The 21785-nt window shown below is 41.5% G+C and overlaps 3 protein-coding genes across 4 annotated transcripts in view; 1 reads left to right on the plus strand and 2 right to left on the minus strand.

The window, feature by feature from the left end:
- Positions 1–21785, plus strand: part of LOC136181090 (NLR family CARD domain-containing protein 3-like) — a 412285-nt gene that overhangs the window by 218824 nt on the left and 171676 nt on the right. The window lies entirely within an intron of this gene.
- On the minus strand, positions 13976–18308 carry LOC136181113 (uncharacterized). Its single transcript, XM_065961500.1, has 3 exons — positions 17074–18308; positions 15732–16927; positions 13976–15414 (listed from the first exon to the last, which is right to left on the minus strand). Exons 1-3 carry the CDS (start codon positions 18108–18110, stop codon positions 14546–14548), a joined length of 3102 nt encoding a protein of 1033 aa, XP_065817572.1. The 5' UTR covers positions 18111–18308; the 3' UTR covers positions 13976–14545.
- On the minus strand, positions 18361–21146 carry LOC114917180 (uncharacterized). 2 transcript variants are annotated; one of them, XM_065961666.1, is made up of 7 exons: positions 19864–21146; positions 19667–19738; positions 19499–19564; positions 19277–19351; positions 18948–19016; positions 18580–18699; positions 18361–18420 (listed from the first exon to the last, which is right to left on the minus strand). In XM_065961666.1, the coding sequence occupies exons 1-4, from the start codon at positions 20552–20554 to the stop codon at positions 19314–19316; spliced, it is 867 nt and encodes a 288-aa protein (XP_065817738.1). In that variant the 5' UTR covers positions 20555–21146; the 3' UTR covers positions 18361–18420; positions 18580–18699; positions 18948–19016; positions 19277–19313. The 2 variants fall into 2 exon arrangements, with proteins under 2 accessions (XP_065817738.1, XP_029131124.2); XM_029275291.2 differs by having other exon boundaries at positions 18948–19351.

Here is a 21785-nt window from a genome sequence, read left to right on the forward strand (position 1 = left end):
TACAGATGACTGTCGGTCTGATACACAAAATCAGTACACTCTGAAGTACTCTGACGATACAGCTCTGATTTCTCTGTTAAGTAACTCTGACGACCCTGGACTGCACCAACATGCTGTGAACAAAATAGTTATGTGGAGTGATGACCATGCTCTAGAGATCAATGCAAAGAAAACAGAGGAAATTGTATTTGGTTCACCGTCTGATGCTCATAAAGCTCCTATTCTCATTCATGATGAAACAATCAAGCAAGTGTCATCTTATAAATATCTGGGTATAATGATCGACCATCTGTTGTCCTGGAAAGATCACATCGATTACATCTGTAAAAAGACAAAACAAAGAATTTATTTCCTCCGCCGTCTGAGATCTTTTGGGGCGAGTCGACAGATTCTTCTTTTGTTCGTTGCCTCTGTGATTCTAAGTGTCCTACAGTATTGTAACACCTCATTGTATATGTGTCTGTCTGCCACTCTGAAGTCTAAACTGCTCCAGCAGTTGAACATCTGCTCTAAGATTGTAGGCCAACCCATGCAAAGACTCTATGAATCGGCCTACAACAAAAGCATTTAAGACTGGCTAACTGCATCGCCTCTGACCCTGACCACGCCCTGAACACAGAGAGGGCTTTTTTTGACCTTTAAAAAATGGCCACCATCATGCTAGCATCCACACACTTTCAGCAGGAAAATCTTTGCTAATTTTCAAGAAGTTACAGTCAGAATAACATTTATATTGTTACTAATTCTTTAATATGAGTATATTCTGTATTAAAACAATGTATCATTACTTAATAATTCATTCTTCATATTACAGTTAAATCGTGTAAACACACACTATTTTGATGATTCAATAAATCTAATTAATGACTGAAATGCCATTTAAAAAAAACATTTTGGGTATTTTCACAATAACAATTCCTCTGAAATCATAATCGCTACGCTATATTGACCAATTTGTTATGTGTGTATTTTTAGATGTCAAAAAGAATAGAGGAAGAAGTGAGAAAACAAACGTACATTGAAAATGTCATCAACATGATAATGGATGGCAATTCAAGTGACATAGAGCAGTTAGGGGAAGATGGAAGAATGGACTCCTCAGACCATGCATGATGATGGAAGTTCAGATAGCAGTGATGAGGAAGACTATCAAGATGAAAGTGTAGCCCAGACAAGCACAGAAGTTGAGATCCCAACAACAACACAGGACACAATCAGAAAGGAGTCAGTGAAGGCCAATGCACAAAGGAAAGAATACAGATGGAGAAAAATAAATTATCAAGCTCCATCTATCGATTTCATTGCAAGTGTTGAGGAAGGCACAGAAGACAGGTGTGACTGGACACTATACATGTATTTCAAACAGTTTGTCACTGATAAAATGCTAGAGGAAACTGCAGAACAAACAAACCTGTACAGTGTACAAAAAGAGGGCAAGTCAGTAAACACAACTGCCAAGGAAATAGAGCAGGTTCTAGGCATGTACATTCATATGGGGTTAGTACAGATGTCCTCTGTGAGAGCCTATTGGGAGATGGAGACAAGGCTCCCTGCAGTTTGTCATGTGATGTCTCGAGATCGGTTTCTGAAATTGCTGACAGTGATTCACTTTCAGGACAACCTCAGTGTGTCTGATGATGCAAAGAAAGATAAACTGTGGAAGCTCAGGCCATGGTTACAAAAACTGGGGGAACAGTTTCTCTGCATACCTCCTGAAGAAAGCCATGCAGTTGATGAAATCATGGTGCCATTTAAGGGAAAATCTCATCTACGTGTCTACATGCCTGCAAAACCTCACAAATGGGGTTTCAAAATGTGGGGACGTGCTGGACAAAGTGGCTTTCTTTATGACTTTGATATTTGTCAAGGTGCAGATAATCCAGACAGAGAAAAGTCTGAAGTAGGTGTTACAGGAGAAGCTGTGGTGAAAATGACATCAACACTTCCAGCAGGAAAAAATCACAAGGTCTTTGCAGACAACTACTTCACATCAGTTCCCCTGGTGCAACACCTAAAAGAAAGAGGAATCCACTATGTTGGCACGATCCGGATGAACAGGATGAAACACTGCACCATGATGGATGAAAAAGAATTGAAGAAAAATGGAAGAGGGTCAATGAACTTCAGAGTGAACCAGGAAAACAACATCGTTGTAAGATGGTACGACAACAAAGCAGTGAACCTGATTTCCTCTTTTGTTGGCACTGAACCTGTGGGAAATGTGAAACGCTGGGATCGCAAATCCAAAACTCACATAATGGTTCTCAGACCAGCCATTGTTGAAACATATAACAAGTTCATGGGAGGTGTTGATCTCCTTGCTGTCTGCACTTTACAAGTTCAGCTTCAGATCCCGAAGATGGTACATGTACATCTGGTGGAACACTGTTACAGTGGCAGTCATCAATGCGTGGAACCTCTACAGAAAAGACCAGAAGAAGCTAAACCCCAAGAAGAAACCCGTGCCTCTGCGAAGGTTTCAGGCTTTGGTTGGCACTTCTCTGACAAGCGCAGGAAAGGCCAAAATCAGGTGTGGCAGACCACTATCCTCTCCAGAAGAGACTCCAACACCACCCCGTAAAAGACCAAGCTGCAGTGTGCCTCTTGATGTGAGAAGGGATGGCATTGCTCATTTTCCAACATGGGAAACCCGACAGAGATGCAAGCACTGCACTGGCAATCACTTCTCACATGTCTACTGTGAGAAGTGTGAGGTGCATCTGTACCTGAACAAGGACAGAAACTGTTTTTGTGCCTACTACAAAATGAAATAAAAAGGCTGTAAAAAGTGTTATGTTAAAAAAATGAGAAAAACTGCATGAAATGTTCTGTATTTTCAAAATGTGAAGGGCATATTTTGTTTTTGTTTCTAAAACAAACATTGTTGTGTGCAAAAATTTGCCAAAAAACGCCCGATGTATCAATGTGCTACAAAACAAATATCATAAACAACATGATATGACAAAAACATTTGGGGGGATTTTGTTTAAGGGTTTAATAAACATCTCAATTCCAAAAAAATAGAATTTTCTTGTTATTTTTTGATGTGTCAGGCTTTACAGGGTTGTGCCGCAAACAGAGCCGCTGTGACGCAAGGCAAATTTCAGACTACGTCTGACAATAAAGTATTATCTATTTATCTATCTATCTATCTATCTATCTCTTTCACTCTCGTCTCTTCTTTCTCTCTCTGTGATGCCGTGTCAATCATTTCTTTAAAGGGATACTTCACCCGTTGAAACATGAATCTGTATTGACATTGGGTCATATATGTAGAAATGTGAAATACATTTTGGTGCCTTCTTGACTGAGAAAGAAGAATTGCTCGACTTCCTGACTTGATGTCATCACATAGGGGGAAAATATGTTTAGTTAATGTTAACATACTTTTTATTAATTCACGTATTGACCATCAACTTTTTGCTCAAATATAACTGTAACAGTAAAATTTCACTGATCTTCTTTGCAGCATCAACGCAACTGAACTGAAATCAAGTCGAAAGAACGACTTCCTAACTCGGAAACTTGGAGCACCTGAGCAGCACCTGAATGCACCATAAGACCTGAGGGTCATGATGGAATAGTCCATGTAGTGCAGCTGGAGGGGGGAGGGGCCCTGAGACATGATTTATAGATGAACATTCTTCTGATAAGAACTTTTTGCGTATGGGTTTTTAGAAAAACATAATAACTTACCACAAAGTTTAAAAAATAAAAATAATTTTAAACAAGATTTTTTGGTAGGTAGGACAGAATCAGAAACCAAAGAGAGAGAGTGGGGAATGACTTGTGGGAAAGGAGCCACAGGTCGGATTTGAACCCGGGCTGCCCGCTCTCCAGGATTTAATGATGATAAAGAGAAACCTCAGTCCTCACAGCCTTAAGGGCCTTTCAGATACGATGCGGCCGGCGGTGCTGTCATGCCCATTCATTGTGTATTGGGTTGCTCCGCGCATGTGCGCATCTCCTTGCCGCCGAGTTGAGCTCAGCGTGGGGTCCTGCTCGCATTAATATTTAAAAATCAGTCTATAAGTACCGTTAATGTTTGTTTACTGTGTCCTGCAGATCTCCAGCAGCTGTTGGTGAGTAAAGAAGAGCTTCCACCTGAGCAGCAGGAGTGGAGCCACATTCTGGACCAGGAGGACACTAAGCCCCAACACATTAAAGAAGAACATGAGGAACTGTGGAGCAGTCAGGAGGAAGAACAGCTTCAAGAACTGGAGGAGGCTGATACCACCAAGTTCCCCTTCACTCCTGTCTCTGTGAAGAGTGAAGATGGTGAAGAGAAACTTCAGTCCTCACAGCTTCATCAGAGACAAACTGAACAGATGGAAACAGGAGTTGATGGAGAGGACTGTGGAGGAGCAGAACCAGAGAGAGACTCAGAACCAGAGAGACGTTTACAACCAGTGACTGAGGTCAAGACTGATGACAGTCATGATTGGCAAGAGACAAGAGAAGATCTTTCAGAATTAAACTTCAAAAATAAGAAACTACAGACTGGTAAGAGACCACATAGGTGCTCGGAGTGCGGTAAAAGATTTAACGCAAAAGGAAATTTGACCAGACACATGATGATTCACACTGGAGAAAAACCCTTCAGCTGCTCTCAATGTGAGAAAAGATTTACCCTTAAGGCCAGTCTGACATATCACATGGCAATTCACAGAGAGAAATCCTTTAGATGCTCTGAGTGTGGTAAAACATTTTACCGACAAAGAGATCTGACTATACACATGATTCTGCATACGGGAGAAAAACCCTTCAGCTGCTCTCAGTGTGGAAAACAATTTAGACAAAAGGGGGGTCTGAAGTCACACATGTTAGTTCACACAGGAGCGAAAGACTTCAGCTGCTCTGTTTGCAGTAAAAGTTTTACCCAAAGAGGAAATCTGACCAGACACATGTTAGTTCACACTGGAGAGAAATGCTAAACCTCAGACTGACATATGAACCAGTAAGTTGGGAGCAGCTATGACGTTTGAATTGAAAGGGTTTATATGAAACAGTTACAGTGTAAGGATCCTTCTTCTCTCCTGATATCTTCTCTTCTTTCTGTCACTCTGTTTCCTTGGAGGCCTCTGTGTTGGGTAGCACAAGTTCTTCATACAGCTCATGTGTAACCTTGTAATAAATAAACTGATGTAGAGTGAGAAAGACTTTCATCTACTTGTGTTATTTTGTGTCGAGTGTTTAAAGTGTCTTTGGTAAAGAAAAGGAGTTCAGCAGATCCTGATGCAGAGCGACCACAGTCAGGTCAGGTCGATGTCGATTTCACTGAAAACCTGTAACCCTTAATAAGAATCCTGCAGTCAGAATACAAAATAAAGAAAATCACAAACTGAATGATAACACCTGTAGATGTCATCTGGCATTCTGGATTTACTCAACATATTGTTAGAAGAAACGATAGAGATAGATTATAGCCTTCAGTGTGTGTAACTAAATGGTATATGGTAAAAAACACTTCAATGGTGTGTTTATTTGTTCTGTTATCATTTCTCTCTTTGGCTTCCTTTTTGCTGCTTCACTGCTTTTTATACATTTTCAGCTAAGAGGAAAATGATTCTTCGATTGGTCTTGGCGCTATCCAATTCCCACGGTAACCTGACTCGTCATCAATCTTAAAACTTTTCTTATTTCAATAAAAGTAACTGCTTTCATTTATCAATATTTCACCTCCAAGCAGACCCTTATTCTAGAAGACTGAACACATTGGTTTGGGTTAGGCCACGATAGTAAAAGAGTTCAAAGAGGAGACTTTAATGCAGCGAGGTTACAACTGTTTATTGTGTGTGGTTCTGAAAAGCAAGGAAAATATCTATGAACAAAATTCTTCACATATACATTCCTATTATAATTGTAAAGTAATCTGGGGAAGCAGTTTTCCACTTATACAATGTTAACCATGCATCTTTTAGCATCCTTACCTTCCTTTTTCTCATTTTAACACCAAACAACACAAATCAGAATTTAAGTTAATATAACCATTAAATGAATCTGAATTTTAGTATCTATTCAGTTCTTTATCTTTTGTTTATAATTTAAACAAACCAGTTAAATGTGTTCAATATTAATTATTATTTACCCTTCTAATGTAATTGTTTCCTGTGAACACTACACTATAAAACCAGAATGCAGAGTGCATCACTATGAAATAAACAGCCTACATTAAATACATGTCACCATTCAAACATTCTGAACAGATAATTACCAAAGAACACAGCACACTTACCAAAGGTATCTCTGCTGTCTTCCTTTCATTGAATTCATCCTGAAAGTGTCTCAGCCTCTCACCTCACTCCTGCTCTCACACACACCGCTGACACTCCTGTCTGTCAGTTAGAGCCACTCAGCAGGTTTACACACCTGGCTCACAAAGGTTACCTGATTTCCTGACCTGCTCAGTGCTGCTCTCCAGTGTTCAATACAAACTTTAAATAAAGGCTGACAACAGAGATAACCTGATAAGTAATAATAAAGCTGATTAACCTTTAAACACAAAGTAAATAAAAGCATATAAATATTTAAATTTTCTGTTTGTCCTTAGATTTTAACAAAACAAAGACTGATTTTAAAAAATCCCCCAGACACCAAACATTTGTTATATGGAAAATAACTTGTTTTTTGTTTATTTTTTCATAAATAACAACAGTGATCAAGTAATCAAATTGGCATCTAAAGGCTTAAAATCCTCAAAATGATTGAATGTTTGGTAGTTTTGAGCAGGGCTGAAGTTGTTTAAGAGATTTATGCAGAAAGAAGCAAAAAAAAAAAAAAAGTAATCTGTTCTATTTTTATAGCAGATTTTTGGAAATGGACATTTTTGTCCTTAATGACTTAAGAGGGTAGTAAATTAAACTGATGCCTGAGGGTTTAAAGTGTGTCTTATACAGCAGATTTGATGGTAATAACAGCTTATTTCAAGGACCTTCATATAAAGTGTTACCCAAGAAGAACTTAGACTGAGGTTCTGTCTGTGTTTAAACAGATGTCATGAAACACTTTAGACTGTGTGTGGGGGGAGCGAGTGAGGAGAGAGAGTACGAGGTGAGAGAGTGTGTTCTTCAGGTGTGAGCGAGAGGCACGTTATGATGCCGGGGACCGGAGCAGAATAAGCAGGAGAATGTATCAACTTGGAGAGGGAGGGGGGCACGGGGGTAAACTCCCCCACTCACTCCTTTCATGCCGTTATCATCCGCAACATGATACAATGTTTGCCCCACACACACACACACACACACACACACACACACACACACACACACACACACACACACACACACACACACACACACACACACACACACACACACACACACACACACACACACACACACACACACTCTCTTTCCTGTTAAGAGACCAGTTGTCTGTCCATAGGGCTGCCCGATGCAAGTTTGTTTACACTGACCATGCTATCCCCACTGTAGTGTCTGACCGGCGCCATCATCACAACAAATCACACGTGCACAGCAGAAACCTGATACCTGTTGTTGTGTGTGTTGACAGAACCACTCCTCTCTCCCCCTCTGCTTCAGAATACACCACCGCCTCATTTATGCTGCAGAATGCTCGCTCCCTTAACAACAAAGCAAACCTATTTCACTAAATATCAAACTTTACTGACAGATCCACGTCATCACAATCATTCAAACCGATGGTTTTATTTAGGCTATAATCGCGCATGCAGTGATACTTAACTTCTTCCACTTTATACTTCTAATACATCCCTACACTTTTTTTTGGCGGGGGGGGGGGGGGAGGGGGGGGGGATTGTGGTAGTTCTTATCAAACTTCCAAGCTGATTAAAAACTGTCTGATTATTTGATGGGCTGAAAAGTTTTTTTAAATATTAGGTCAGAGAGTAATGTAGTTTAATTTCACTTCTCCTTTCATGTGTTTATTGTTAATGCTGCTCCGCTGCCCCCCAGTGGCTCTATGAGGAAGTGACCAAACTATAGAAATACTGTATTTGCTAAGTTATTCAATGACAGAAAAATAGAACAGGTTCAAAAATACTGTTTTATTACACAAAATGTTAAACACGGTAGAATTATGATTTAAAAATGCTTATAAAAATCAACATTGATATGAAATATCAACTTTAAATCTGCTAAAACTAGGAAAAAAACATTTTATATATTATTGAATAAAACAAGAAGATGAGAAAACAAATATTTCTGTCTTGAAATTTTAAATAAAATTGTAATTTCTCACAAATGTTTATGTGTGCATACATTTAATTCAGCATTTTCTGACCAGCTTTGCAGGTTTCACTGTAACTTGTGTAACAGGGTTAATAACAGCATTGTGGCAAATGTTTGACAAGTGCTCGTCTGTGTATTTTAAGATGTTGTTCCTCTTAAAATGAGGCGTGAGCAGTCTTGTTTAACGGAGCGGAGAGTCTGCATGTGGTCATTCAGCCCCGTTCTGCACCTTACGGCAGTTACAGATCATGAGAAGGTAAAACAAGTCACAACATTTAAATTATTCAGAATGAAATAAGAGCTCTGGTCCTCTAATTAAAAAAAGATTATGTTTAAAAAAATACACATGTTTAATAAAAAGGCACATTAAGAGGCATGTTACATACAGTACAAGCTTCCTTTGTAGAAAAATGACTTTTTAAGCCCTGATCAACTATTAACATATGTTTGAATTTGGATAAGTGATAATAACACACTGTCAGAGAGAAGTATAGCTTGTTGTTGTTTGCATCATTTTAAGTCATGTTTAAATCTTTAAAGGAGGCATGTGTGACATTTTAAATAAATAAAGCAGAAATCAAGTATAACCTCTGAAAATGTGTCTCTGAGTCATGACTGTCTACAATGAGTGAGAAGCTCGAGTCCCGCCTGCTGTACTGTTGTCTGAGTCATGGACAGGACGGCCTTGTGTATAAAAGCTGTTTTAGTCCAGGACTAGAGAAAAGAAGAATAACAGACTCACTGATTATTTGGATGTCACGTAAGTCTTTAGATCTCACTCATTCTGTGTCAGTTTATGTGCAATATGAAGCTACAAGCTAACCACAGGGTGCTAACATTAGCATGCTAACACAACAATGCAGCACACAGGTGATTTCAGCTCCAGCAAAGGACAATTTTGTCCGCTGCTTGCGCTTAATGGTGTTTAATTATTGTGCGTTCTAATTCATAACTCCTTTGTGTGAACGTGAGTGGAGAGGAGTTGGAGGTGTGTCTCTGGAGGAGAGCGGAGGCTTCAGAATAGAGGAGGTGTGGCCAAACAGAAGTTTGTTTTGGTTTCATGCTGGAGCTCAAGGGCGACGTATACTGGATCAAAAAGTCGCACATTCTTCTTTTCAGGGTTTAATTCTAAATTATTTTCAGCAAAGACTGTATTTTTTTTTATAAATCATATTTTTATTTCTTTTTCAAAACACTCGTCCACCACTTATACAACATAAATCTACAAACTCATCACATAACACAATGTACACTACAACATACAATAATAGACAATAGACAATAAGGTGGTTGTTCATTTACAGAAAATTCAATCATATAACCTACTTTCCAAGTATTGTCTTATAAAGTTCCAGGGTCCTTCATCTCCACGGTCAAACTCAGAGAGACAATAAATCCATGAATTCTTTTAACCAATTGTCAATGTTAAAGCAATTTGGTTTACTTACTTTCCAATTCATCATAATAATACGCTTCACTGACAGAAAGGCTAGTGTGATGATTCGTTGTGTGAGCGTTGACTGTATGTTTCTTACTCTAATGCCAAGAAGGCAGACTAGAGGACAGGGGGGTATTTTTACTTTCACAATAAAAGTCAATCTTGAGATAACCTCATTCCAAAAACAGTGCCACAAGTGGATCAGTGTTCCTGCCTCACCACAGCCATGCCAGCACATATGTGAGAGGGAATTATCTTTAATCTGGTTGGTGTGATGTAAGTCCTATGTAAAATTTTAATTTGAATAATTTTATATCTTACACATTTAGATAAGGCTGTTGTGTTTGGTCAGGGACATGCTCAAGTCTCTCTCCCATTGGTGTTTGATGGAGGAGAAGCTGTCCAAGGAGGCAGCACAGACTGAATGAAAAGATGGGCAACACGACAGCTTCCCAAAAGTGAAGCCAAATTATTTGGAGGTCCCCCTACTGACTGCTGGCAGTGTGGGTCGAAAGCTCCGCCTCCTCCATGTGAACAGATGGGACAAACTATTAAACCAAAATACATCAAACATGGTTTCTGTCTTTAAAGTTTGTTCTTATTGTGCTCATTTATGTCCACGTGTTCACTTTTCTGAGAGGTTTAGTTTTATGTATTTTTTCATGATGATATGAAAAAGGGTATCGCCCCATATTGACAAATGAGGCTCCTGCAGCACTGAGTGCAACGGATCATCAGAGTAGAGGAGTAACAGTGTGAGGAAATGTAACAAAAACTAACACCAGAGACCTTGAACTTCCCATAACCCTGAGTGTCTGTTTCAAACTGACACTAGAATCTGTTCTGCTGTGGGACCGAACCCACCTGCAGGCCTTTACCCCCGATCCCCACATACTCCGTGCACGCCATTGTTTTGCCCTGCCCCACTGGATCTGTTTCTGGAGCGTGAGCACAGCGGAGAGCGGCCATGAGGAGTACACAGGAGAACTACAAGATCACGCGAGACAATGCAAACAACAAATTGATTTGTCTTTTGACGTAATGTTGATAAAGTGATGAAAAATACGATCGTGAGTCCGTCAATTGTGTTTTATTTTGAAATTGATCCTATGCGTTTCCTTGTCCGACTTCCTGTCCGGGTAGTCATATTCTGTCCAGCTTAACGCGGGCCTGCAGCGTACTCCATCAAAAATAGACTCTAGACGCGTATTTGAAGCGGAGCAGAGCACAGTGGCTCTGGTTGCACGCTTTGGAGACGGACCGCGGCGCTCACTGTGGAAACACTTTGATTGACTGGAGTCGCAGCGAACTACGAAGTGCTGGGCGCCGACGGAACACGACGCGCACGGCGTAAGTGGAAATTGGGGGTTAGCGTTTTATCAGTAAGTTAAATGTGGGTTCTGGTTAGCACGACTGGTCTTCAACCTTCCTAAAAGAGCACATGTCACTCCGCTGTTCATCTCCTTACACCGGCTCCCAGTTACTGCTCGCATCAAATTTAAAACTCTGCTGCTCGCTTACAAAACAGACACAGAAACGTCTCCTCCTTACTTTAACTCTCTGATCCAGGTCTACACTCCCCCCCCCTCTACGCTCTGCCAATGAAAGGCGTCTGATCCAACCTTCACAACAGGGTCCTAAGTCTCTGACGAGACTCTTCTCCTCTGTCGCCCCCCGGTGGTGGAATGAACTTCCAAACTCCATGTGATCTGCAGAGTCCCTCTGCACCTTTAAGAAAAAGCTAAAGACCCAGCTCTTTCATGAATACCTACTAACTTAACGATGATGGTCTCCATATTATTGATGATGATGATGGTAATGACGATGGTTTTTGTTTGATAACGACGACTTATAAGATGGTTTCTATACTGATTAGAGCTCTCAAGAACTGCCCTCAATGTTGTGCTTTGCCTCTGGTCACTTCCTGTCAGCACCTGTGTGTCCAATCAGACTCAAAGCTGATCGTTTGCTCTTACTGACATTGTTCCCTTTTTTCTAGATCCTTGCTTGTGTTGTTCTTACTCTCTGATGTACGTCGCTTTGGATAAAAGAGTCTGCTAAGTGAATTGTAGAGTCACTTACTTTGCATTTCAGAAACTGATATGGACGCCATTGATGTTTGCCTGGACGGACAGTTTCTGGTGGTCTGAAAAAAATGGAACCCTTCATTTGATCTACTATGTCTCTGTGATGGCAAGAGCCACAAAGAGGTAATATCACTCAGGTTATTAGTTGTTCACCAGCACATGTTTATTTAGCAGTCAACAATACAAACAGCTTACAAACTTAGTTTGATTTATTATGAGCTTATTTCTTCATTTAGTCTTTCATTGTTTAGATCAGGGATGTCAAACATACGGCCCGCGTGCCGTATCCGGCTCGACAGCAGGTTTCATACGGCCCGCGAGACGTTTTGGGAAGAAGGGGGAAATGTATAAAAACATATTTTGAGATTTTTTATAAATTAAATATTTGTAATACTTAATATTATGTTTAATGAGCAACATAAAGGTTGATATCATGATACAAAAATTACTTAATTGGGGCACTTTGAACTATCTTCTCAGCAGGGAGAAGGCCTATCATAAAAAAGACGAGTGGCCGAGCGCACGAGCTGCTCCTGCATTACCCTAATCAGCAAACAGGCTGAACACCTGAGAGAGGTGACACAGAATGCAGGTTTTCAAGAGAGATCGAAGGGGAGATATTTATTTAGTTTTATTTGCTCACAAGCTGCCAGAATTGTATCAGAGCCACGGGACTTAAGGACAGGCACACCGCTGCACTGCACGCTCATCCTGACGGTCTTCAGCTCTGTTCACACTTCTTACCAGTTTCTCCTGTCTTGACTGATGGAAAACAAAAGTTTTGGCTGATAATCACAAAGCTTCCTATGGAGTGAGCCACAAAGAGCGGCTCGTGCAAATAAAAAACAATCCTCTCTGTCCTGTGTAACGGCCCAGACCGTCTCCTCACATCCAGACTAAGTGTAGGTTGTGGACACCGGCGTTGAGCCTGATGATAGACTTATTTTACCTCTGGTTATTGTAAAAACAGTAAATTAAAATGAATATTAACTGATTTTAATTACAGATGGTTCATTTTTAGGTCACTCAGAGGTGAACGTGTTGTGTTGATCACCTAAAAGTTTCAGTGCGACATCACTTCTAAATGCAGTAGACTGCTGTTGCGCCTTTTTCACCAGCTTTCATCAGACTGTAAAAATATAACTATTACTGAACATTTCTTTTTTTGTAATTCAACTTTTTATTTTAATTTAACATTCAACAAACAAAACAGACAGCATTGTTGTTGTACAATAGTATGCCCAAAGTCCCATAACAACTGAGTACATAATTGGAACCAAAATAACAATTCAGTAACCACAGTATACACAGTACCACATCTTTATCATTACAATGCACCAATGGTACTACATGTATAAGCAAAAAAGTGGCCCCATAACCTCTGGAAGTTCTCACCTTCATTATTGATTACTGACATAAGTTCCATCCATTGCTTAAATTTGGTCAGTTCAGTTTGATCCCCTAACAGGCAAATCCTTGGTGATTTAGGTATTGTCATACCGAACCCCGAACATTTCATTCTTATCCAAAAACGATATCATGCACAGGCTGTCCGATCATACAGAGGTCCGCTGGTTTAACCGTGGAGCAGCGCTAAAATTCTTCCTTGAATTACGCACGGAGATGAAACAGATTCATGACGCATAAAACGTCAGTGACAGAGTTAGATTACGATCGTGCGGACAAGTAGAAGAACGGACTGCCAGGCTCATATCAGAAGTCGTTTAACTGAGTTTACTTAGTTGAAGAACGAGCACTCCACACGCGGGGGCAAGTTGCGAATAGCTGTAACAGAAAATCAGCCAATAGGATTAAAGTATCTTTTTTTTTTTTCCAAGGTGTTCGAATGCTTGCTTCAAATCCCCACTGAGACAAATCTGAGATGTGATTTAGGCTATTGTGTTGTGATGAAACACATTGTTTAATATTGACTTTAATAGATTCCCTTTGTTGTTACCTTGTTTATTGAGAGTGAAGTACCTGAAGTACATGTATAAATCATTTTAGTTTAAAAATCTAATTTACTACTATTTACTAAGATCTGAATATGTCATTGATTTCCTTGTTTTGTGTACAGATTAAATCATGCACACCTTCTAAAAAGTAATATAAAAGTTTGAAACCGCATTAAAATGTCCATGTTGGTGAACTGGCAGCAGTACATCTTAGCATATTTATTCAGACCCCATAAAGCATATGAGACAGAAGGTTTTGTATATAAATGGCACATTTAAGTTGAAAAGAAGCTATATTATTTTAATTCCAAGCAGTAGAAAAGACAATAAATTTCAATTTTTTCATGAAAATAGTTTAATTTACAAGCAAGTTATAATGGATGGTGGGTGGAAGTAGGGTAGTATAAGATAAAAAGCAGCATCAGAACATTCAGTGAAAGTTATAAATACAAGGTTAATTTAACATTCTCTTAAACCAGTGAAAAAAAAAACAGAAAAAGTTTGGGAACCACTGTCTTAAACACAGAGATATAAGAGCAGTCCAATTTCAATATTTACAAGTAAACACTTTCATATTTATATATATACATACATCTATTCAAAAATATTTTTTTATTTACACAGAACAAAAAACAATAATTATATAAAAACTTTGAATAGTTTACTGTTTCCTTTCATCCACCCATCTTTGTCTCTCTGCCTCATAGAAAGGAGACGCATGAAACTCTTTCCAGCTCATCTCTCTGGCCATTCCCTTATTGCGGTACAAAGAGTATACTTTAGAAGGGCAGTAGATGTATTTTCCTGCCACTCCTGGGAAGCCCGAATGGATGTGTGGGCTGTTCGGCCCCTGTTTCAGTTCCAGGTGACAGAATCTGCAGAGGCGGCCACAGCTTGATGGGGGTCTGGCCGTTTCCTTTTTTTTTCCACTTTCTCTTCCACGCGTTTTTTGGTTTCCTCCAGCTCCCTCTGGAAGAAATCTGTACTTGCAAACTGCTCAAAGGGCATCTGGGCATCTGAAAGTCCCTCAGCAGCATAACTTTGATGCACCTTCTTTGAACAATAGAAATAGCGCACAGGCCCCTGTTGGAAAAAATGGTGGATGGAGGATCCATCAGTCCCGTATCGAGACTTGGGCTGTCCACAGGCAAGACACGTCTTCGTCTGCCTTTTCTTCTGCTCTGGCTGGGGCTGCTGTTGTTGCTGTTGCTGCTGCTGCTGCTGCTTTTCCAAGATGCCCTCCACAATTTTCTCAAGGGAGTCTTGGGTTAGAGGTGTGGACTGGGCAGGTGTAGGGGGCTTGACAACAGCTGCCTCCATGGTGACCACAGGAACACTAGATGTGTCACTCCCCTCTGTTAAAGAGTGCCACAGCTGCTGAGTGTCCAGAAGTTTTTCCTGGCTTGTGTTTAAGGAGGAACTAGTGTTCAGAAGTTTTGCCAGGTGCTTCACATAGCGAGATATGTGCAGCCTGGTTGTGGGGTGCAGCAAGCTGTTTGGATCTGTGGCTGACTGATGGACCATGTCTGCGTAATCTTGATCCACAAGCTTCAGGCGGTCCTTCTTTCCATGGTGCTTCTGCAGCAAACTGTCAATAGCCACTTTCATGGGTGCTGTCCAGCGTGTGTGGTCCAACACAAAAACTCTTCCGCCAGTTTTTATGGGTCCAGTGCGGGCACTCCTTGGTGAGGAACTCAGAGGCAGCGGCAGGGCATGTGAGATTTCTGGAACACATAAAGCAACAATAGTTCCTCAGTTGATAATGTTATTACAGTACAATATGATGCTAAATAATATGTCCAAATCATTATATTTACTTTATGTGAATATATGTTTACACATACTTGTTTTGACATATCTATTCTGTACATAGCTTTATTTATACAATATACTGATTGTTTTACTCATTGCTTTAAGTCTTATGTATAATTCTTATTTTACTCATATTTATATTCCTGTTTTTCCTACTGCTATATGGTGAGCAACTGTAATGTTCGAATTTCCTGTGGGGATTGATAAATTATTTCTGATTCTGACATACCCATTGCTGCTGGAGGATCCTGGACTTCTTCTGGAGGCATCTCCTGCTTTGGCAGTGCACCAGCAGAGAGTGGATGGCCGATTGATGGTGCTGGTCCAGGGAATGGCACGCCAGAGGGCAGTGTCCGACTGGAGGAGGGTGCCACGTCTGGAGCTTTATCTTCAGCAGGAGCAGCAGGTGTCTGCAGGGGGGGCGGAGGCATAAGAGCGGCAGGCTCATCTCTCTTTAGAGTTCTGTGTTTGTCCCAGTCCAGTGGAACTGGACGGCAGCCCGGCTCTCTGTACTGAAGGCCAAACCTCTCTCCAGTGTCCCTGTCTGAGAGGAGAAATGCAGCATACTTCTCCTGCCCTGTCACTCTCATGGAAGCAGCATTTAACTCGCACATTAAAGCTGGGTCAAAGACAGCAGGGAGGTTGACACCTGGCTGTTTAAGGTCCACCAGCCGCTGGTAGTTCCATCGTGCTACCCCTGTCATGCCCTGGGCCTGGAACAATTCAGGGGAGACATGAGTGCCAGTGACCCAGTGAGCCTGGTGGAAATGGTACCCCTCTTGCTGTGATGTACCTCTGACAGGGATCCAGATTGGGACTTTGGCACCTTCACCAGGTACGTGGTTCAGCTGAAGAGTTCCTCCGTACCTGTACATTATGCCCTCGGAGAGTTCAGGGTCACTGAGGCACCCACGGAGAATGTGCACTCTCTGAATTCGCCATGTCTTCAGCATGGATGGCTTAAAGAGTGGGACATTGTTAGGGTCCGTCGCCAGGTGAAAGTGACTCAGGACTCTCTCCACTCTGTCCAGCAGCTCTGTTGGATGGGGTATTTTAATCCTGCAGTGCTCCCGTGTGTGTTGTTTAGTGGGATTGGCTGGATGAATACCACAGAACCTATAGGCATCCTGGAGCCTTTTTAGGTCTTCCTGATCTACAACACAGAAGGCAGCAGAGAGGAGCTGGCAGAAAGTGCTGAACAGAGGGTGATGCTCAGAGGTGCACTCCCGTGAAAAGCGCCTCAGACAGTGAAACAAGTCCAGTTTCACAACAATGTTGTCGTTATAATGTGATCGTGAGGCACAGGTGTTCAACTGCCTTCCGGAGGTCGCTCCAGCAACAATGGACGGGGTAGTCTTCCAGGCATCCCAGTGCAGATGTTCACCAAGGATGCAGTCAGGGATCTTAAATGCAGCACAGCAATCCCTAATGTAAGGCACAAAGACACAGAAGAATTTAAAAAAAACATTTAAGAAACTAAATTGAATTAAATATAAATAAATTATTTTTTTTAATTACAGAAAACTGTGCCAGTTTGAATGAGATTGAAAACAGAAGATGGCTGTGCTCACCTGTCCATCCAATGGTAGCCTGCCTTTTCCACTCCAGCATTGCTGTACCTCTTGGCCATCCCCTGGTACATTGCCTCCAAGGACCTCTCAGTCTCAGACTGAACCATCACCCAGGAAACAATGAGCCAGTGTTCATTCATTACAGCATAACTAGACATCACCCCAGAGGCCAAGGTCACCTTCCTTGCCACTTTCCTGGTGTGGTCAGACCTGAAAACATGCCCAAATGTTCCCTGCAGGAGCCTGGACATAGCTGGCTCTTGACGTTTAAACTCCTCTAGCAGGCAGTCAGTCAGGTAGAAACCGGACACAGAGACTCCACCCCAGCCATGTTGCTCGTCATATGGCCCAAAAGTGCGTGGCTGGTTGTCTTTTCTTAGAAACTGCCCAATGGTCCTCTGACCATACACTCCAGCCTCACCATCTCTCACATTCTCTATGGCTTGAAGGTATGCCAGGTGAGCTCGCTCATACTTCAGGTGCATGAGCTCATTCACCTGGTTGGCCATATCAGTTGGTGACTTGCCAGTGCGCCTCAGCTCATCCATGACAGACTTACAAATGGCCTTCTTGTAAGTCAGGATTGCAGGCAGAAGGTTGGTGAAGCGCTTGGGCAGTTTCTCCAGCCATCGCGGACTGTCAGCGAACCAGTTCTTTCGGCAGACCTTGCAGCAGAGTCGCGAGGAGAGGATAAAATATTGGCCACTGGTGCCGACAATCACCCGAGGCCTGCCCACCCCTGCAGAGACCACCTGTGGATGAGGACAGCCATGGAGACAGGGCAGGATGTAATTGTTCCTCAACCTGACCATGATGTCACTCTCAGGTTTCCAAATGAAAAATGAGTGGAGCTGAAAGAAGTTGGGGGATGGGAGCTCAGCCACCGACTCTATCAGCTCAGGTTGTGGAGGAAGACGCCACAATGAAATTGTGTTCCCTGGATTACGCACTGGACGAGACCCAGGCCACAGCCCGAGATCCTGAAGCTCTGTCCTCATCCAGAGCTTCTGGTGCTGTGAACAGCTCCAGCTGCTCATGTCATGGTCATGCCCAGGCACAGGAACAGGAACAGGAACAGTAACAGGAACAGGAACAGGGGGCTGAGCTGAGTCAACGAGGGTTTAAAAAAAGAAAGACAATAGAACATAAATAATTATTATTATTATTTTGGTTCAGATAATTATTAAAGGTTGCATAGTTTAAAGCAGAATTAACAGAACATGTTAGTGTCAGGAGTCAGGAAAATGGAGGGAATGTTTACATTCTCTACGTTCTTACCATCTTCAGCACAGTCTTCAAGTCTATTTTCATTTTGTGCAGAGGTGCGAGCAGCACTTGTGCTGGGTTCTGAAAAAGGAGTGCAGTCTTTCTGTTATACATTTGTACAGGCTATAAACATAAAGACATGATGACAAAAAAAAAGAGATTGTGAAAATCATACTCAGCTAGCTGTGCATTAAGCAGATATGAACATCAGCCCTACACTAAAATGGAAACATCCTGTACCTGGAGTTGACTTAGGCCTCTCTGGTTTTGTGGGACCAGCAGTCTCCTTGACTAGGAATGCCAGCTCTGGTGGAAGGGGCACAGGTGTCTTCCTTTTCACACCCGATGAGGCTGATGCAGCTACAGGAAAGTTAAAAAGCTCATCATTAATTTCATGAAATTGTGATTATTTTACACTTAATCACGTTATCCTCCTTATCCGACATCAATCTCTTGCCTTATGTAGGCTTGTACATATTAGTTTATTGTTTGTACATAGACAACATAGTGTACTGGAATCTAATTCCTTCTATGTATAAAGATACCTAGCTAATAAAGCTAGTTTAGATTCTGATTCTGATACAAGAACAGTATTACAGTATTTGTACCTTCAACCTGTGATGCCTGCAGTGTAGTAGTAGTTTTGGGCAGAAGTTTGGACAGCGTTGCGGAGGGAACTAGAATAGACAAAATAATCAGTCATTTCAAAATTCACAAAATATGCAAGAGTTGTTGTTAGTAGGAACTCAAACAGTCAAGCTTACTTTTCCTGCTTCTCAAAAATGTTAAATGTTAAATTGTCACAGACACACCAAATTAACTTACAATACTAATCACTACTCTCTAGTCTAAGCAGGAAGAGCATTATGACTTAATGAACAAGCATGCATTTAACTTTTTAAATACAACATGCATAGAAAAGAAAATGCTTACTTACCCTCATAGTGTTTGCAATCAATTCATCGTGGCAGTGATCAATTCATAGTCCTTAGGACAGTTATTATAACGCCAGCTAACAGTATTATTAAAGGAACACAGCCGGAACATGGCCAGAACACAAACAACACAAAGAAATAGTTTAAGTCGAGATTCAGTTTTGGGGGGCAATTCATCATGTAAAAGAATCGTACTCCAGTCCTGAAACCTATTATTTAAAAACCTGTCTTTGCTCCTGCGGACACTCCTGGTATGGCAGCTGCTGGTATGGATGCTGCTGACGCAGCAACTGGTTACAAACAGAAAATGGGAAATAACAGATATCAGATACAACACAGAGTTTGCCACCGTCAGTTTTGAGAATCAGTCAATGTAATAAAAGTGTACTTACAGGTCTGCACTTGTAGTTTAGAGGATGTCATGCTTATCATTGCACTCTCAAGCTCTTCATCCTCATCCATCACTGTGGTCCAGACAAATATTACAGGGTACAAAAAAAGAATAAGTTTACCCAAATTAGGATAAGTTAAAAGTATTAGTCACATGTCATCAGAAATGGCAAATACAAATATAAATGAATTAATTTACCCAGGGGTTTGGGGACCCTTGAGGCATGTTTGACAGGTGGGGAAGCAGAGGCAGATTGCTGCCTCTTCTGCAGGTACTGCTGCAGCTTGAACATGCGTGTACCTGGGACACAGCTCTTCCCCAAAATGAAGGTTGCATAGCCATCAGCTCTGCTGTCCCAAATCTCCTTCCAGGTGCTCTTAGCACGAGTGCCAAAGCCAACCAGCTGGTCATCTTCCAATGAGGCTGCCATAACAACCCCTCCACTTGCCTCATAGGTTCGGAGAGACTGGATCTCAGCAAAACTGAGGGAATAATTGACAAAGGACTGTAGGCTGTTCTTGCTATGCCCTGCAGTCACACTGTCACCTGATGCTTCCTCCTTTTGCAAGTTCTTAATAAGATACATTGTGTACCCTATATCATTCTCCAAAAGCCACCTGAAAGACTTCCCTTTATACTTCCCAAACTGCAGGATGTAGTCTCCCAGCACCTCCATACGGTCTGAGGCATCCCCTCCTCTCCGACGGACCACAGCCAGAGCATTCTGCTGAACAAGGTCAGCCCGTATGGGGGCAGACTTGTCCTGCAGAGTGGAGTCCTCCTTAATTCTTCTGGCTTCCTTTGACGGCTCCTGGAGGAGAAATCCAAGTGGTCCCTTGCGGAACACAACACAGACTTTCCCCGGGAAGAACAACACTTTCTTGTGCATCTTTACCTAAAAGAAAATAATAGAATTTTAGATTTATTTCAATCAGATACAGTGAGAAGATATTTGTGGAAAAAAATACCAGAATATTTCAGATCACATATTAATCCCACTCAAATAGAAATGGCCAATTAAATATTTTACAGCGGCAAAACTTCTATGATCTTCACTAAAAAGTTCAGAAGGCCAAAAAGACAATAGTTTTTCACACCTTTTTGATCTTCACCTACTCTGGGATCTAAGGGGGAGGAAGTGTGTGTGTGTGTGTGTGTGTGTGTGTGTGTGTGTGTGTGTGTGTGTGTGTGTGTGTGTGTGTGTCTGTACATCTAAGAGTCTGCCTGAGAACTAAAGGGTAAGAGGGTGGGGTGGGAGCAGCAGGAGGGGGAAAGCACAGCATGTGTGAGCAAGAATAGAGGCGGGAGTGAGAGGGGCAGTAGATGTGGGAAAAAAACTGTGTGTGCCTAAGCACCTGAGTTTAAGTGTATGAGTTTGGAGAGGGGCAAATAGGGCAGGAGAGGAGTTCCTATCAAATAATTGAGGAACAAAATGACATTTGATATTGTAGTTAAGACTTAATTTGACTCTGAAAGATAGTGTAACACCATGGTCCTGATAAAAGTTGACTTTACTTGACCATTAAATAGATAACGTTTGTTTGTTAAATCAAGTTTGATAGTGTAACTTATCACGTTATTGCACCAATATTGTCTGACAGAGAAAAGCCGGTAAAGTCCTGCACATAGTCCTGTACATAAACGAACTACCTGCTATAAAACCTCGGGTGATAAGTCCATAAATTGACAGTTTTAAATTTATGCCAAACAAAGTCTCTTACCTTTGATTAGTGAATACTGCGTGATGAGAATTCGAAGAAAGTAGACAGTGTCTTGTCTCCACCGCAGTTCGCTCTGAATGACAGGTTGTGAGGAAGCGCGACTTCTGAAGAAAAACTCGGGACAGCGCCACTAAGTCGTAGTGGCCAAAAGTATATTACATCCGTAGTGGTTTAGCACTACCATAGAGAATGAATGGGAAACGGTTTAGGGCTTTTAGCTAAACAATCCTCGACTGAGGCGCGGGCTGATCAGACTGCAGTGATCAACGCTGAAGGATCAATTCAAGTCTGTTGGTTTGGAAACATGTCATCATTTTATAATGCCTAATACTAAAATACCTGAAGGTGACTTTGGTCTTTGCATTGTAGCGGGTTTGACAAGGTTTTAATTTTGGGGTG

The sequence above is a fragment of the Labrus bergylta genome, chromosome 2, assembly GCF_963930695.1.
Source record: "Labrus bergylta chromosome 2, fLabBer1.1, whole genome shotgun sequence".
Taxonomy (NCBI): domain Eukaryota; kingdom Metazoa; phylum Chordata; class Actinopteri; order Labriformes; family Labridae; genus Labrus; species Labrus bergylta.

What these genes read in the sequence shown, in the direction of transcription:
- LOC136181113 (XM_065961500.1), bottom strand. Translation starts at nt 18,110, where the DNA reads ATGAGCAGCTGGAGCTGTTCACAGCACCAGAAGCTCTGGATGAGGACA. An exon ending in GGCTACCATTGGATGGACAG is followed by an intron (nt 16,928 to 17,073) that starts GTGAGCACAGCC and finishes GCCTTACATTAG; the next exon opens with GGATTGCTGTGCTGCATTTA. An exon ending in GGATCCTCCAGCAGCAATGG is followed by an intron (nt 15,415 to 15,731) that starts GTATGTCAGAAT and finishes TATGTGTTCCAG; the next exon opens with AAATCTCACATGCCCTGCCG.
- LOC114917180 (XM_065961666.1), bottom strand. Translation starts at nt 20,554, where the DNA reads ATGCACAAGAAAGTGTTGTTCTTCCCGGGGAAAGTCTGTGTTGTGTTC. An exon ending in AAGGGTCCCCAAACCCCTGG is followed by an intron (nt 19,739 to 19,863) that starts GTAAATTAATTC and finishes TCTGGACCACAG; the next exon opens with TGATGGATGAGGATGAAGAG. An exon ending in TAAACTACAAGTGCAGACCT is followed by an intron (nt 19,565 to 19,666) that starts GTAAGTACACTT and finishes GTTTGTAACCAG; the next exon opens with TTGCTGCGTCAGCAGCATCC.